Here is a 19,111-nt window from a genome sequence, read left to right as displayed (position 1 = left end):
CTTTATACATTGTAATCTTCCATCCCCCTGAAAGAAACAAAGATGGAATATTTTCATTAGTCTCGTTACTCGGACGTAACTTACTGGTAAGTTACGGTTTGTCTGCTGCACGTTTTCTGCTTTCTTAAACGTTAGCTTAAGTATAGATGAATTAAAGCATTTCATAGTAGAAGAGTTAAGCGAGGGAAGGGCTTACCGAAGAAAGCAATATGTTTTAATCGGGCCCGTCTGTCTAGACAAGGTGGAAAAGACAGGATCTGGCCAGGCGGGTCACGTGCACTAATAACCATGGACCGACGGCTAATGTATAATCCTCTAGCGATATAATTAAGGGTTAATGACCCGCCCCGAGGTGTATATGGTGTCATAACGATCGCTCACTCGGTGGTTTTATGAGGTGGTTATAGCACATGACCAGGCGTTATGACACCATATACAACGAGGAACAGGCGGGTCATTAACGTTATTATCACATAGCCTATCCAAACTGACCCATATAAGAGAGACAAATCCCTGTATAATACATAGATTCTTTATTTGATACTATACATGTAAAATCAATCCATTGTACATATGATCTTCATATAATCCAATGTAAACAAGTGGTAACTTGTCTTATTGTTGTGGACACGTAGACTTCATATCGGGCGGTATAATTGTAAATTTCTGTTCAATTGTCACAATTCCTGACGCCCGATTGTTAAATGCTTAGTTGGCTGTGGTAAGAACAATGGTGCATGTTTACGTCCCATTTTCTTGTAGTTTCCCCAGATAATATTTGCTCAAGCCGGAAAAAAATCCCACAGAAGCGAACACGTATCGGGCTGAGATCCTTGTAGGTAGAAACTTGTAAGAGTTTTGGCGATTTCGACCGTAATTTTTTCGATACCAGCACATCGGTTTGGGGAGCTTACGTGACGTGGGCCATGGGGAGGGGGGCGTGTGTCACGTTTGTTTTGAACACGGCGACATCACTTTGCCGACAATATTGTTAATTTTCGCCGGTTAAAACCCCTCAAAAACGTGAACATACCTTCCTGGGGTTCCCCTGGGTAAAAACTGTGGAGGGTTTCGGCGGCTTCATTGGCGTTTTCTCTGTCTGCCAAGATTAGCTTGGGGAAACACGTTAGCCTGGAATCCAAACCTATTTTCGCTCCCGAGTCTCCTCTCCGCAAATTTGCGTCAGTTTCTTGACCCTCAACTCCTTCAGCATGTTCCTGGGTGTCTTCCCCAGCTTCCCATGACCCAAAAACTGACTCTAAGTCGGCGTCTGACAGTTCCTCGACGAAAAACTTTGGTAAATGACCTCTCGACCTTGCCCCCAATGCATTCTATTTACTAGTTAACGTTACTCCCATGTCCCATCCATCCCCTCCTTAGTATATATAGCCTCAGATTCTCTCCTGACTGATTTACCGACACTCCCAGGAATTAAAATGGGTTGGGCATTTTCAATTCAGCTTCTAGTTCTAGTAATTATTTTGTTGTCTGTGTTTTTGGTTGGATGATATTGGGTGAAGGTAGATGCCAGGTTGGTACACATTCTCATTCTGGTAGTAGTCACTTTGGTTGAAGGAATGAGTAGCAGGTGATGATGATGGGCACGGTTGGAAACTAGTGGGAGTAAGTCAGCTTACCCCCACTCATTACCACCTGAGCCAACCCAGTCCAGACCTCCCATCCACAGCCGAACCTCAGCCAACCACAATGACCACCAGCCGACCTAGCTCCTGAACCACTTCCATGTCCTGAATAGCCAAACCAATAGATAAATACTCAATGTTCAGACAAGTGATACTTACAATGTCAATGACTGATGAAATACAGTGGATGCTGCCTGAAAAGTCTGACTGTTCGCAAACAGTTATCTAGCTGCTAGAGTAACTTTTTTTTTTAAACTTTCGTATTGAGTATCTTTATTACCTGGATATCTAGCCTTCATTACTCATATTAGCTAAAAGCTGTGCTCCTGCACCTGAGAGGACAATAAAGGCACATCGCACTCTCCCCTGGATGCTTTACTCCAGCAAGAGGAGTATTGCCCAGTACCCGATCAAGATCAAAACCAAAAAACAAACAAAAATCACCAGCATGTAAATTCCCTGAGCCCCTCCTACCTATTTTATGATATTTGGGTTGAAGATAAAACTATGTATATGCCTTTTTTTAAAATGTTCAGAATGCTTGCAGAAGGAGAAAAACAAGAAAATATTGTGAAATGCAATAATTTGTACAAGCTGGATTGTGATGATGGTGTTGTTGTTGATGATGATGATGATGTTGATGAGGAAAATGATGATGAGGAAAATTGATTGATGATGATGATGAATGATTTTATATGCCTGTCCTGGTCTATCCCTCACATACATGTATGCAGGCTTGTTGGGGATAGGGAGCATAGAGAAAACTTAAGTCATTTGTAAATTGTATGTACTTTTCATGTGATACTCATGTCCACTCATGATCAGGACCTAGTGTCATGGCTGCAGGGCAGACGGAGGAATTGTCCTGGAGTCACAGTGACCATGACATGGGGCCTAAGGACATGCTGCTCCACTGTGCCAGGAATGGAAAGATTGAATTGGTAGAAGATCTGCTGAAAAGTAGACATGAAGGGAAACTGCATCTGGATGTCAACTGCAAAGGTGTGTGGTAATAGGAACCCTTAGTTTCCTGCAAGCTTATAAGTTTTACAGCTTTTCCCAGTGGATGAATGATTTAGTGTCATCTGATCAGAACTGATCCCTCTGAAACCTTGGTCTTATTGTGACATTGAATATACAAATGTATACTACCATGCTTCCTGTGTGTGTGTGTGTGTGTGTGTGTGTGTGTGTGTGTGTGTGTGTCTTATTGTGACATTGAATATACAAATGTATACTACCATGCTTCCTGTGTGTGTGTGTGTGTGTGTGTGTGTGTGTGTGTGTGTGTGTGTGTGTGTGTGTGTGTGTGTGTGTGTGTGTGCGCGCGCGTACAACACCACTGTGAAGAGCTTAGTTATGGAGTAGTGTGCAATGTTAGCTTTATAACTACATGTACTAGAATTCACTTCAATCTCCAAGATACATCATGTCATTTGTTAAAGTGATTCTTTATTCAAGCTAAGCTCTGGAGCCTAATATATTAGTTGATCCTTATGTGAGAAATGCATGAATTTCAAAGTGCTTCTTGCACGTTGAAGTAGGACAATCCCCGCCAGTACACACACACATGTATACTAATGGTAAGGCCTGGGACGTCAGAAAATCTGGAATGTGGGCCAAGATAGGCTGAGGAAAGAATAAAGACTGTGTATTTACAGGATAGATTATGTAAATTTTGTAATAACTCACATATTGAAGATGAAATGCATTTCTTACTAGACTGTATATTGTATGAAAACGAGCGTCAGTCTCTGTTCAAATCAATTCAGCTTGACAAGAGATGTAAGACAATATCAAAGTAGGATACTTTTAAATACTTCATGTCATGCACAAATGTTTATGCACTGGACGAAGTATGTAATTATGTCCGGACACCATGTGTTTTAAAAAGAGAAAAGAAGCCACTAGAACTTAGATATACGGTGGTACATTGGTATAGTGTTTAGTATTGCATTAGACGTCAACGTTATTATTATCATTTTGTTATCTGAATTACCCATGTATGGCATTTTGTGCATTTATCCCCCTGGGGAATGAACATACAATAAAGATTATCATTATTAATTAAGATACATGTATGGTGTGTTTGATGATTTGAAAGGACCTTTTAAAGTTTTATGACAGTGGTGTTGTTGGCTGAGATCATCACAGGAAGTATTAGTGAGGAATCTTGCGAAAAACTCCAAGGATTGTACGACAAGAGGACCGGGAAGACAAATCCTTTGCCCTCAGGAATTATCAGCACATAGGCTGCCTGCCGGGGGTGGGGTGGGGGGGGGGGGGGAACTGGGTCAGACACAGTTACTGGGTCAGGAGCCTGCAGTGGAGAGTGTAAAACTATCTACCCGGATGAGAGGATCGGAGAAGGGGATTCTTAAGCTGTCTGAGGGCTTAGTCAGTACATATAGAATACTTTGGTGTACTGGAAGACAGGAGAGGGCAGGACCTTGTGTGGTCGGAACTACATATACATGTATCTTCCATATATCTGTTGTTACTCCCTAGGCAATTGATTTCAAATTCTGACTTGTAACCAAGATGTATGTTGAGTACTACATCAATATTTCAGAACACTGTTGGAAGACCTTTTAAGTTCTTATAAGCAAATAGTTCATGATGTAACATTAACTAGTCTTGTTGTCCTTCTAGGTGACACAAAGTCAAACAAAGGTTGGAGTCCTCTGCACCTGGCATCATATTTTGGCCACCTTCCTGTTGTTCGTTCATTACTTATGGTGTGTTGTATTTCAATACGTACATGTAGAACAAAATTCATGGGCCTATAAAAATTGAAATAACTGTCCTTTCAAGCTCCTTGTATCAATTATCTGGACCCTATCTCCAATACAGTACCATTGTTTATGATATTATGAAAATGAATGTTTATTTTAACATTTGATCTGTACCACAATTTTTTTCACAGTTTTTTTGTTTGCAAGAAAATATCTGGGTTAATAAGTTATTAATTTACTGATTTAAGCTTTAGAGAGTGCAAGATATTGATGTTGTGATTTGCAATGTTCCAGCATGGTGCAGATGTGGATATTGTGAATGACCTTGGGGACACACCGCTGCATAAAGCTGCATTAACAGGGAGGACAGTAAGTATCTAACTAGGATGTTACAGCTTTGTGTGCTCTTTGCATATTTGCAGTTAGTGAACAGGATAACTCTGGTAGTTACATTCAAAAACTTTGTTGGCACAATGGTACAACCCCATCCTCCTCATAGCACAAAGTAAAGTCTTGTTTGGTACAATCCCATCTTCCTCATCCCACAAAGTAAAGTCTTGTGTGGTACAATCCCATCCTCCTCATCCCACAAAGTTGTCTTGTGTGGAACAATCCCATCTTCCTCATCCCACAAAGTAAAGTCTTGTGTGGTACAATCCCATCCTCCTCATCCCACAAAGTTGTCTTGTGTGGAACAATCCCATCTTCCTCATCCCACAAAGTAAAGTCTTGTGTGGTACAATCCCATCCTCCTCATCCCACAAAGTTGTCTTGTGTGGAACAATCCCATCTTCCTCATCCCACAAAGTTGTCTTGTGTGGAACAATCCCATCTTCCTCATCCCACAAAGTAAAGTCTTGTGTGGTACAACCCCATCCTCCTCATCCCACAAAGTTGTCTTGTGTGGAACAATCCCATCTTCCTCATCCCACAAAGTAAAGTCTTGTGTGGTACAACCCCATCCTCCTCATCCCACAAAGTTGTCTTGTGTGGTACAATCCCATCCTCCTCATCCCACAAAGTTGTCTTGTGTCAGTGTGGTATAATCCCATCCTCCTCATCCCACAAAGTAAAGTTTTTTTCCCCAGGATATGGTCACCCTGTTACTTCAGTACAATGCAGATGTGAAGCTCATCAATGGTGAGGGACTCACACCAAAACAGATGACCCATGTCGCTGAGGCTAAGAGGCTGATTGAAGGTACTGCTGAATTTAACTTCATGGCAGCTATGATTCTCACTTCAGTGGTAGAAATACTTTTTTTCAGTGTTCTGCAATATTGCAGAATGTCAATATTTTGTTCTGCAATTTGAAAATATTTTCTGCAAGTACACGCCTCCATGATACAACATTCTCAACTTAATAATGCCTACTTACATCATATCTATCTTTGCAACATTGCTGTAATTCTCTGTTCTCTCACTCTACTACATGTATCTTTAATTTTTATCGGCAAAGTTTGAAACAGGAATAACATACATGTGTGTGAAAAATATTCAAATGACAAGCGAACTTGCTTTTTGAAATTGCAACAGCCAAAGCTTATTTATTCAATATAAATGAAATCAAATATTTGTTTATGTGTAAAAAAAAAAGAGCAACCTGCCTGATAAGGAGGACAAGGACATTACATGTATATCCTTGCGAGGAATACATGTACATGTGCTGGTGCGTAATAGAGATCGCACGACCTGTGACAGCAATCATAGCCACGGCCCACGAAAAAAAGGAAAAGATTTGAAAAAATGAAGAAAAAAATTCAAAATATGAAGCCTCGTGCAAACCTTAGCCTCGGCATAGTTTTTTTTTATAAATCTGAAAAATCGCTATCAGTTTTAAACATCAAACTCCGACTTCGGACAGTCGGGGAAACTCCAGACGGTCCAGCGATGTTATTGTTTTCCGCGCACTTGGGCTCCCAACTGTCTCGACACGAGAGAAAATGTTTGAGGCAGTCGGCACGCAGCGAAACGCCGTCAGGTTCGCGCGTTGCTGGTTTTAGTTAATTTTCAGCGCTGCTAGAATCCTGACTTGAGAACCATTGAATCCCAAGTCTGATTTTTTCATTCTGCAAAATTGCAGATTTTTTCATTTTTCTTCTGCAATCTTGAAAATCTTTCTGCAATTTGCAGACTGCAGGCGGGTATTTTGAACGGCGTGCACTGTCATATTTCCCAACAGGTGATCATGAACCAGTATTCTCGCCAGGCGTTTTCAGCATAGGGGCTCCCTATGCTGTGATCTGGACCCCTATGCTGTGATCTGGACCCCTATGCTGTGTTTCAACCAGCATAGGGGTGTTTCTTTCTGGGAGAACGTTGTGACCCTTCATATATCTTATAAAATGTTCATATTTGGCTTTAGAATGAGGCTGTGACAGTGGAAAAACGTTACTGCACAAAATCTATCCCTCAAAATGCAGTAAATAGTGTCTCATTGGGTTCTGAATTTAAAAATTTTCCGGGGGAACATGCTGGCCTCCCTATTCTGGTCATGTCCTCCACATTCCACGTGTGACTTGTGCCACACAAACTTACCTGACCCCCATGCTGTGAAAAAATTATGGTGAGAACATTGTGAAGATATTCTTATCAGGTTTTATTCCTTTTCCTTGGATTATTTTTGCTTTTAGGTTCCGGTTCTGAATTTCAAGTGACCATACTCCTAAAGACTCCCTAAAATAAGACGCAAATCATAGGTTTTCTCTGTAGTTTTGGCTCCAGATTTTTCAGCTATCGCTATAGCAGTGTGTAATCTTTTATATTTCCTGAAAAGTCTGATCTTCCTAGCATTTTATGGTTGCGCAGTTTTGGTCGTCCGCGAAGATCAGTATCAGTGCGTGATAACGCTAACGCGGCTTTGTAGTCTGATTACCCGAATTGTGCATTCTACATGTATGTGCGTTTTGCATGGTTTCGCGCCATCGGGGATTGCGGAAAACATTTTTTTTTTCCTTTTTCTTCATTACAGACAGAGATTGATAACCCGTTTTATTGCCATATCATCATCCTAGAGAAACTCTGATTTTCCTTCCAGCGGCCTTGGAAGAATGCCCCCAAAATAGCAGTTGCTTTGATTGACGGTTTTCACCAAAAATGCTGTTTCCACAGAAAATATCAAATGCATCTGTCGGTCAGTGCCAAGGCACCCCTATTCATCAGAGACATTTAATTGCCCGGAAAACGATGTTGGGAGAAGTGCTATCGCCTTTCTGGGAACAAGTCAGATCGGCCCCGAATCGTAAAAAAAACTCCAAACCGAGACCTTTAGATATAACGTTGGTTCACATAAACTCGCGGAGTAATATACTTTATGTCATACCTGGGCCTGATACGGATGTTCTGGACTGTGTGATAACTATCCGGATCACATAGGGTTCGGGAGTGTTATCACACAGGCTTCCATGGAATATTTCGAATGCATTTCGAGTGCGCCGGTTGCGCCGCCGTCGGAAATTCGAACACAAGATTCGGAGTTTGGAATCAAAGCTGTTACAGTTTCTTGTTCGAGGACACAAAACTCCCTCAACTTCTGGCGCATTCTGCATTGAAATGTGTGTTTTCTCGGGTGGGTATGACCAAGGTATGACATAAATAAAATACAACACGTTGTATTCCGCATCACCCTCGGACCCAGCCCTCCCGCAGTTCGGATCGCCTTCCGGCCTACGGCCGTCAGGCGATCCGACCTGCGGGAGGGCTGGAACCTCGGGTGATACGGAATACCCTGTGTTGTATTCTATATGTAAATCACTTTAATATAGCGGCAGGAAAATATAGCGGTTGAGGGAAAATGGAGTAGGTCACAGCACTTAATTTTAACGGTGGGAACAAATATAATTGTCTGAAATATAAGTGATCAAATATTTGCGATGATGAAATTTTAGCTGTTGAGTAGTGACTGTTAAATCAGCTAAAATTAAGTTACAGTTAACATGAATAAACAAAGGTTCAAACAAACAAACAAACAAACAAACAAATCAAGAATTACAGTAAACTCACCTTTTTTAAAAACGGTGTATTTAGAGCTGTGTGCTAGATGCAACATTCAGTTATAATGCCAGCAATGCTAACCTGACAGACTAACGTATTCAGAACACTGGCTGAAAAGCTTCGATAACCATGCATTAGAAGATGGCGACGTCAAAAACTCTCCGTCCCTTATTGACACAGTCTGAGGGCTTCGTGGGAGAATCACACTGCATGGTTGTTCGCCGGTTTATAAGACAAATGTCACATCCGCTTCCTGCTAAACACAATTATTTACAAGAAAAGTTATTAGAATCTCTTTTGCTAACCTACAACTGGACTCCATTAGCGTGATCAATCTTAAAAAATGCCACTTTGTTGCCGCAACCAATAGCTACGGCACTACGGCCTTTTCCTGCCACCATATTTATTACCCAGAATTCTATTGTTCAGCAGACGACAAAGCTTTGTGAGGAACACTTTTTTTGTCTAAATGTTGTGTGTGATAGTGAACTGAGGGCGATATTTTCCTCAAAGATTGCTCCTAGCACAAGCAGTAACACATTGACATAGTGTTGTTACCATTTCTATGGCATCCAGCTAGCGTCCTGATGAATAATGTACAAATAATACCTTCATGATACATGAAATGTAGCTATAAACAGCATAATGTACTCAGGTCAACTATCCACGAATAACAATAGAGGCGAAGTTAAAAAACAAAACGAAGAACAGTACCCCAAGCAACAACAAACAAGAGTTCCACGACCTCATATCTCCATGAACAATTCTATTCATGCCAATTACTTGTACATTTGCATGATATATGCTTGGTCATAAACACCTTATCTAACTTACACATGTTGCAATTTTGACAGTTCTATAATTTTCCAATTAGATTAATCATGGTGTTTTTGCATTAATTATGCAAATTAGGAATTTATTTGCATAATTGGTATATGTTGATGCTCCACTTTCCATACATGTATTTGAGTCTGATAATGGAAAACACTGCAAATATGGATTTTCCTCATTACCTATGCAAATGAAGTCACAATTAGCATAATTTGCACATCATTGTGTATATCTCTGTCTAAGCTACCTGCATACTAAATATCACGGAAATCCGTCGTTCCTTTGTTCAGTTATTCTCCTTAGAAGATTTTCCCCAAAACGCCCCTGCAGTTCCAGAGGAAGCTGCTAGGGGGCCAAAACCTACACCACGTCTTCATTACATCACAAGCTATCTGTCACCAAAAAATCAAGAACATAGCATGTAATCCATCAAGAGGCTCTTGAGTTATGCTGACTGGAGTGGTGCGGAAACACAGATAGACAGACAGACAAACAGACACACACACCCAAAACAATATCTCCATTTTTCATGGAGATGAATATGGAAAAGACTGAACTTTAAAAGCAGTCACTGTGTTAAATTTGTTGACAGCTGCTGAAAACTCCCAGCAGCTGCAAGTGGAGGCGCAGCTGCTGTCAGCTGCCCGGGAGGGACACCTGGACAAGTTGGCTGACCTGGTAGGTTAGAGTATGTATAATATAGTGTATTAGGTATTGCCCAAGGTACCAGCCCGACGGGAGCCTTCGACAATCCGCGGGAGAGCTGGGACCGAGGGTGATGTGGAATATCACGTACCGTGTTGTATATTATTTGTCATACCTGAAAAAAACCTAGACACATTTCAATGCGAAAAGTGCCAGAAGTTGAGAAAATTTTCTGTCCACGTATAGAAATTGTAACAACATCAATTCCAACCTCCAAATCCGATATTCAAATTTCGGACAACAGCGCACTCTGTGCACAAAAAGCATGTTCGAATCGTTTGGTTGATTGCCCATGCAATACAACATGTAAAGTCTGGAACACCCACATCAAACATTATCCCAGCTCAGGTATGACACAATGGAAACTGCTACTACATGTACATGTACTTAGAATTGGAAACATGACAGGTTTGCATGCTGCAGACAGTTTTCCTGACAAATTTAGGTATGGGTGATGTGATTTAAACTGAGGAATAATACATGTACATAGACTGAGCTACATTGTTGTAGGTTTGTACATTGTGCAATCAGTCATGTACATGTACCTAAGACACGGAACTGTCAACTGTACATGTACATGTAACGGCAGCGGTCCTAGTCCTAAAATATGTTCTAAGCAAACACACAGTCCTTTTGTAAAGGTGTGTGTGACCACTAAACCCATGTAACATGATCTTCAATATTAATCTTATTTCAATGATTCTGTACTGTATTATTATGTATTGTATTGTATGGTATTCTATGATATGCATAGTGTAATGATTTTACTGCAGGTTATGTATATAAAGTGTATTTTGTGGGTCATGATCAGCCGTTACCAGCGTGAGCTGCCTAGGCTGACCCAGTGTAATGACTCGTCTTCATTGTCAATGAATACAAAATAACAAAATTGATATACTCTTAATTTATAACTGAAATCAAATCTTCACGGGCGTGCATTTCTCATATTTCTAGTGCTTTGCGCTTGAGCGTTACGGCACACAGAAGCGACATGTCAGTTTTTATTTTTTTATTTTTTTTTATTAGTCAAAAATAAATATAACACTTACTGTAACGTTGGGTAACATAAATTCGCGGGGTACTTAAATTCGCCATTTTTTGAAACGGTGTATTTTAGGGATATGTGCTAGATGCAAAATTAGTTATAACGCCAGCAATGCAAACCGGATAGACTAACGTTTTCACAACACTGGCTGAAAAGCTTCGATAACCATGCATTAGAAGTTGGCGACGTCAAAAACTCTCCGTCCCTTATTGACAGAGTCTGGGGGCTTCGTGGGAGAATCATACTGCACGGTTGTTCGCTGGTTTATAAGACAAATGTCACATCTCCTGCCTGCTAAACACAATTATTTACAAGACAACTTATTACAATCTCTTTTGCTAACCTGCAACTGGATTCTAAGTGTGATCAATCACCAAAACTCCTCTTTGTTGCTACAACCTACATGTACGGCACGTGTATTTTCCCGCCGCCATATTCATTACCCAGAATCCTGTCGTCAAGCAGACGACAAAGGTTTGTGAGGAACACTTTTTTGTCTAAATGTTGCGTGATAGTGGACTGAAGACAATATTTTCCTCAAAGTTTGCTACTAACACAACAAGGAACACATGGACATAGTAGTATAACCATTGCTACGGCATCCAGCTAACTTCCCATGAATAATGTACACGTTGCCATGACGGTGGGGATCGACTTTGAGTGACGTTCTACCTACTCAACAAACGGGATGTTGCCGAAGGCCTGATTTGTGCGGTACGGCCGTTTTTTTCGTGTATTTTTTTTACTTGGACACGTCTATATCCATAGCACTCTCCTCAAGCCAAGGATGGAACGAATAGCTGCTGTATGAAATGTAATTAGCGGTAAGATATTCAAGACGAATCTTCTCTCCCGAAATAATGTTCACACCTGTCCGACAACACCGTCATTGTGCGTGCGGCGGACGGTAGTTTCAAGTTGAAATATTATGGTGTCAGCACGACTAGAGACAAAATCTACCATATATATGATTAGTGCAAAGATAGTACATGATACTGACAGAATAATAGAAAAATAGGATGGTTTATTGTTCTGCTAGATTGATTTCAGTCAACCATTATCGGAAAAATGGCGAATTTATGTTACCCAACGTTACATAAAGCACCATCCAACAAATTTAATGTGCGACATCATTGAGTATAACATAGAGTGTTCCATTTACCAACTTGAAGGTGTTTTTCTTGTCTTCCCCCCCGTCGCGATTATATATTCTACTTGTTGGAATAAGTTAACATACTTAAGAAATGTTTGAAAATTTAAATTTGATTTGCCCCTGCTTTGAAAAATATATCTCTTGGGTCTTGGCCAATAGAATTATGAGATTTTCAAGACAAGTTTCAGAGGCTAAATTTCCAAATATAACATTGAAGGGGTTTAAATGTAAATTTTGTCGGTTTTTTTTGTTATACCAAATGTTTTATTTCGGTCCAAAAGGAGACCACACAGACACAATCCCAGAAGACATGAGTGTATGTTTCTTCTTCAAGATGGCAAAGTGAGCATAAGGGGCTATCTACACACTTCCATGTATAAAAGCCTATTGGTAGGCAGAATTTGAATAAGTTTATATTGAAACAATCTAGAAGTTGGGTCAATGGTACATCGTAATATGGAGGTAAAAACTTGTTTCTAGGGGATTGGAGTGTCAAAGAGATACAGCCATCATAATTGCACATTGTTTGGGACATCTGTTAATTTAAAGAAAAAATGTATACATATCTCAGTCTATTAATCTTTGTCTGATTAAGCCAATATATATAGTTACTATCATATTGTTAAGGTCTACAAACAGAAAGTGGGGGCTACCATACAAATTTGACTTCCATTTTCTCGGAATAGCAGCTATCAACTGTATATAATGCAGGTGACCACAAATTGGGCCATACTTGACACAAAATTCAACATAATGACATCATAGAACTATTTGCATTCAATATGTCATTAATAAACACAATACCTCTATTTACAAAAGCATTAATCAACACAGGTTTTCCCCCAATTGATATACAGTACATGTATTATCATTCATAACTAACAGCTGTTGCTTGATTTCAGCCGGGTCTGTGGGGATCTTGTACTGATATTTATACCAAGCTGTAAAAAAAATATTGATGGCATTCTATCATTTGTCACTGAAGAAGACCAAAAGTGCTGTTGTTTGCCACAATTTCATAAGGCCCAGGCTCATGTCACTGTACAGGAAATTTTGAGAAGTTACGTTTGTGTAACGTCAACGTATGTTATATGTATGTTATACAATATGATAATGAGATGATTTGGAAAGTTTTGAATATTAAGATGACTTGTATTGCAGGGTATGAGAAACCTTTCTTAAGTGACTCAATTTTGTTTTGAAAAATTCAGCATCATAGTGAGAGTTAGACGTTATCTAACATTTTTGTGACATTTTTGCAAATAAATTTTTTTCACAAATTTAACTACTAATTGGACCATGTTGATTGACCTCAGCTTACAGAGCAGAGATCTCTGAACGTCAACTGTACTGATATAAGTGGGAACACACCGCTGCACTGCGCTGCCTACAGGAACAAGAAAGAGGCAGCAGTCATGTTATTACAGCATGGGGCAGATCCAACTCTACGGAACAATGCGGGTGAGTTCAACTGAGAAAAGCTTTCAGGAACAGCAGGAGTTGTTGTTGGGTGTCCTAATGGCTATATATACTGGGAGAAAACTGGCTGATTTTCACATTTCTAATACAGATTCTTATGTGAAATGCACTCAAATCTGGAAAATGCAGGAGGGTGACCGCATGGGGAAAGCTGCTACATGTTTTGAAAAACATGGACAGTTCCCCACATACATGTACCCACTTCTGTATGCCTGAGTTCAAAACTAACTGAAAACGGAAATTCCACCATTTGCGTGTGTTTTGCTGGGATATTTAAAATATGGCAAATTGATAACCGTAGATGCATCATGATTAATGCCCTAAATTTAGTCATGATGACACACTTTGAGCTTTTTTTTTCCTTTTCATGTTTTTTTGAAATATTAAGTTAGATAGGTTGAATGCAAATTTGGTCTAACATCCAAAAATGATTTCGTCAGGTTGGAAGAACATAGGATATTGGAGATTCTTTTTTTACAACCAGTAAATCTCACCTCCTGATGTTGTCTGTCGGACACGTTCATCAGAGCTTCTGACTAGAGTACTGCTTCTCGCCGCCATAAGTAGCCGGAGTAGGTGGCACTTTTGCGTGGCTAAGCTTGTATCCCCCTTCATCCCGGTTCATCACTGCATGGTGTTGTTTTCCTTATCCAGACCGCCACCATAATCCACCAAATGCATGGTTAGGACAACAGACGCATTCGGTGGATTAAGGAGGCAGTCCGGATAAGGAAGAGAACACCAGTGATGAACCGGGACGAAGGGGGATGCAAGCTTAGCCAGTTTTGGGATTGTGTTCTCGCCGCAAAAGCGCCACCTACTCCGGCTACTTATAGCGGCGAGAAGCAGTACTCCAGTCAGAAGCTCTGATGAACGTGTCTGACCAAGGAGGTTCCTTGGTCTGACAGACACCAAAACGTCAGTAGCTGAAATTGACTGGTTGTGAAAAAAGAATCTTCAATAACCGAGTAGTCTAACAGTTTTGAGGGGAAAAGCTTTGGAGGAACATGTATATTGACTTTTCTTCACGTCTGAGTGTCATGATCTCTACAACAGTCCATGTATGCACCTTATGTTTTAATCCCCCTAACATCTGAACATGAGGTACATGTACATACAGAGCTCAGACAGTTGCAGGGCCTCAGCAAAAGTGCAGGCAGTCTGAGTCAAATGGTTTAATTTTGCCCCGTCCACAGATCAAACTGCACTGGACCTGGTGAGGACAGCCCAGATGAGACAACTGTTGGACGTCAAACCTATCAAAGTATGTTTAATGCGTTTAGACACATTTCCATGTATTAGTCTACATGTAGGTGAGGCATTTTTGATAGGCCTTGTACAATGTCTTCAGAACAGGACCGGTATATTATTTCAGGTCTACTTAAGCCAGGACAGGATTGTTAGGAGTGATTTTGTGAACATATTGGTGCAATATTTCTATGGCCAGCATACAAATGTAGTTTATTTATTACGTAACCTTCGCTGAGAAGGTTTTATTTTCAGTTTCCCTAGCTTTGGGCTGGGTCTGTATGTTTGTCAAGAGCACGGGTAGAAAATTAGTGTACATAGTGAGGAAATGTCAGGTTTCACCATAGTGTCCAAGCTTGCAAACTTGTGGAAATCTTTGTTTCCATGCAGTGTTAGAATAAGAAAAATACCGTGTGGGTCGAAAAATACCACCAGAAAAGCTTTGAACCTTCTCAATTGCACTTAACTTCAGTAGGACACAACAATAACAACACAAGTGACGAGATGGATTGTAGACTTTCTTAGTAACAGAAGCCAGGCTGTTCGCTACCATGGAACACTTTCCGACAACTTGAACGTTACCTGTGGATTACCCCAGGGGACTTTACTCGGACCAATAATATTTCTAGCCTATATTAACTGTGCCGCGCGTCACGCTGCCTCCAAATGCTGGAAATTTGTTGACGACTTGAACCTATTAAAGATAAGGAACCCTACCTCAAGTCCTTCAAACATGCAACAGGACCTTAACGACTTGGATCATTGGTCTCGCACGAGTCACATGAAGTTACACCCGAAGAAATGTAAAGTGATGCATGTCCAATTCAGAAAGTCCCACTCGATCCCCCCTCCTCTTACTGTTAACAACATTGAAGTTATACAGGTGAAGGTGATGAGAGTTTTGGGTGTTATCCTCCAGGCTGACCTTAAATGGAACTCACACGTGGACTCAATCTGTACTAAAGCTAATCAGCGCATGTACTTTCTCAAGAAACTGAAGCACTTCCATCTCTCCATAGAGGACCTGATCACGGTGTACATTTCCTACATTCGGCCAATTTTGGAATGCACCCCGGACTGCCTAAGACCTTAAGTGACAAAATTGAGAAAGTCCAAAAAAGAGCCCTGCGCGTCATCCTGGGTGTTGAATACACATCGTACTCCGCTGCTTGCTCTCTTTTGGGACTGCCAACTCTCAACTCACGACGGAGAACTCTGACAGAGTCGTTTGCGAAGAAGCTTGTTCGATCAGGTGAATTCCAGTACCTACTTCCACCAACTAGAGGGAACATCAGTGGCTGGCAAACACGTTCGTCACATAAACTTGACCCTCGATATGGCCGAACTGACCGGTATATGAACAGTGCGTTACCACACATGATTCGCATTCTGAACACTTACAAAATCCACGACTATATGTGTTACGAGATGAAGCTTACCTTGTGTATATTGCCGTATTTTAACATGTATTGTTAGGTATATTGTTTATTTTAACAAGTATTGTTGTGTATATTGTCATATTTTAACAAGCATCGTTGTATTTTAACGAGTATTCCTTAATTATTGCGGATGAAATGAAGTACTTGTTTTAAATGAAATGTAAATGTGTCTCGGCAATTCAGCCTCACAGCTGCTAATGAGATCATTGAAATAAACCAGTCTTATTATTACAAGGATGGGAGCCAGGGAGCAGTGAAGTTGTGCCTGCGCCAGTAGTGCCCCTAATTAAATTGACTATTAATTTTCAACCAATCAGGTTGAGCTTGATAAATCTGCGCTCTCTCATTGGCTGACCGAATTAGTCCACCCGGCCAGATGAATAAAGATGTGACCTATAGGTCAGTGACCCCATATGAGGAAAATAGCCGATCTTCTTCCCAAACACCCTCTAAAATCGTATTTCGAAGTGTTGTATGCCGAAAGTGCGAATGGGATTCTTTGAATATTTGTTCAATGTACCTCCATAGCAAATTTCAGGTCATTTGGATGTATTTCCAGAGCACAGGAGGCCAAAATGTACGTTTTTGGTCAGAAAAACCTCAATAAAATCACTTTCAAGGTCAATATCGAAAAAAATAAAAAAGGTTCCCAGGGTATTTACCCACTCTACCTGTATACCAAATTTGAGCTCAGTTGGTGCAGGGACGACCGAGCTGAGTCGATTACAAGATTTGACAGGAGAAAGAAACCATACGAACACAATATGTTGCGCCCAACAGTATGTTGGGCTCAACATAATGAAATTTCTACAATAGACTTCTTATACTGTATGACCTGATTTTGGGCACACTATGCCCTAGTCCAGGCTGGGGATGTATATTGCAGGTCATGTACTAAACAGATGGCCCTACAAAAGTGGGTCATGTAAACAGATGGGCCACTGCACCAAAACTGCACCACTGCTAGGTATTGAAAAGTCACATTTACTATGTCCATCAAAATGTGTATTATATGGAATAAAGATTTATTCTATTCGTATTCAGTTACTGTACCATTTCATCAGTTTCAACTTACAACACTGCAATATCAAACCTTTGTGGCCCATATGATATCAACACACTGATATTTTTTCATGACCAGTTGTAACATATATCAATACAATAGACACATAGACTAGTCCTGGACCACCAATTGAAAATTAATGATTTTTAAAGTCTTAGATAAAGCTTCTGTCCTTAATTAGCCTTGATTATTTGGCAAAGGTAACGGCACTCAACCTTAATCCGACACTTTTGAGAAAATGCAGCGCAGAGTCATAAATCAACAAGTGACCTTGTGAGTATTTCAGTAACAGTTGGGTGCATTATGTGTAGCGCTTCCCCAGTCATTACTGCTCATGTATAAGTTTTCCGATTATCGAGTTTTGGCTGAAAAACAAGCCTTGAAAATTGCGTCCCTCATAACAAAGTGCCTTGGGAATTATGTTCCAAATAGAACATTAATCCGACACAATACAATTATATATATATAGTGAATTTGTTTATCCTTGATATTGCTCTATACAATCAAAGCTGTTTGTCAATCTCTCCGTCAAACAAAAGCCAGTTACAATGAGGTAAAATAGACACACAACATCACAGTCGACACAATTGTTAACTGCCGTTAACTAGTAATCAACCTTTGTCTTAAAATGTTATGGCTGCTCTCCCTCCCATGACATGCCCTACGTGATAAAAAAGTCATGTCAAATTTTCCTGACCTTCTGACCAGAACATGTTCTCTTCATGGCCTTATTTATAATTACCATTGCACATTTTTATGTTGCCGACCTTACTGTATTTTAGAAGCAATCAAAATTTGCATATCAGCGCCAGGTCTTAACTTACAGGGGAGTACTGAAAAAGTGTCGGATTAAGGTTGCGTCGGATTAAGGTTCAGTGCCGTTAATGTGTTCGTCGAACTTTATTTACAAATTGTTTTCTTCAGTTGGCCTTGCTCATTTCTTTTGTGTCCAATGTCTTTTGCCAGGAATATTCAACCTACAAAATGAATATTTTTGATTCTCACCACTTCACAGTCATTCTTTATGTGTCCCTGTTTTTTCAACACTCTCTTGCCTCTTTTCAGGACATACAGAAGCATGTACAGAGGTTTGAGGGGCTCCTGCTCAGGGTAGGTTCTCCATATGTTGCTTGTAAAGTTCTTACACAACCAAAAGAAAATAATCTTTTTTCTTTAGTCCTTCTGCTACATTTTTACCTACATTTCACTTACTGGGCTGTGATGACAAGTTACTCCACCCCTGTAGATGGTATTTAGGTAAAAAGTCGGTATTCCTCTCATCCACTGATTTACCAGCCAGACTATTCATGACTGTACATGTGTTGCATGTTCTTTGGTCACAAAGTTGTGAGTTGAGACCTGTAATTATGGTTTTGCTTCCTGCTTCCATGTTCACCGTAATGCACTTCAGGTGCACCCCTCTCTGGCAATTCAAAGGAATAATGCCTCAGTGCACAGATGCACCTACTTCTACCTTTTCTACTCAGTGGAAATCACTAGATCAGTGATGTTGTTATGGCAGTACCATTACCAGGGTTGAATGTTGACGCCAATTTTGATCTGTTTCATAATATGTTCACTCTAGAGATCCCGTTTCCTTGGCTGGAGAAGTTTTTGGGTAGTTTTGGAGAGGGGAGTCTTGTCATACTTTAAGAAAAGGTACGTCACAGTATTCATACATATAGCTGAGGGCCATGCGCAACACATTCACATTATGTTTCCAAGTTTCAATTCCATATATTGTCAATCATCAAATGTCATGGGCAATTGTAACTTTT

General features: G+C 40.3%; 1 protein-coding gene across 10 annotated transcripts in view; it reads left to right on the top strand.

Moving 5' to 3' along the window:
- LOC136424387 (oxysterol-binding protein-related protein 1-like) overlaps nt 1-19,111 on the top strand; it is a 207,010-nt gene that overhangs the window by 11,444 nt on the left and 176,455 nt on the right. For 9 of the 10 annotated variants that reach the window (XM_066412975.1, XM_066412973.1, XM_066412974.1 and 6 more), the window contains 9 exons: nt 2,469-2,645; nt 4,296-4,381; nt 4,673-4,747; nt 5,467-5,578; nt 9,794-9,879; nt 13,421-13,565; nt 14,780-14,847; nt 18,399-18,443; nt 18,919-18,992. In XM_066412975.1, the coding sequence (XP_066269072.1) occupies nt 2,480-2,645; nt 4,296-4,381; nt 4,673-4,747; nt 5,467-5,578; nt 9,794-9,879; nt 13,421-13,565; nt 14,780-14,847; nt 18,399-18,443; nt 18,919-18,992 (857 nt within the window). In that variant the 5' untranslated portion in view covers nt 2,469-2,479. Of the gene's footprint in view, nt 1-26; nt 87-2,468; nt 2,646-4,295; nt 4,382-4,672; nt 4,748-5,466; nt 5,579-9,793; nt 9,880-13,420; nt 13,566-14,779; nt 14,848-18,398; nt 18,444-18,918; nt 18,993-19,111 lie in introns of those variants that run through there. The other variant, XM_066412967.1, reaches the window with a different exon arrangement.

Source organism: Branchiostoma lanceolatum, chromosome 18 (assembly GCF_035083965.1).
Source record: "Branchiostoma lanceolatum isolate klBraLanc5 chromosome 18, klBraLanc5.hap2, whole genome shotgun sequence".
Classification (NCBI taxonomy): Eukaryota; Metazoa; Chordata; class Leptocardii; order Amphioxiformes; family Branchiostomatidae; genus Branchiostoma; species Branchiostoma lanceolatum.
This window is presented reverse-complemented; position numbering and strand designations above follow the sequence as displayed.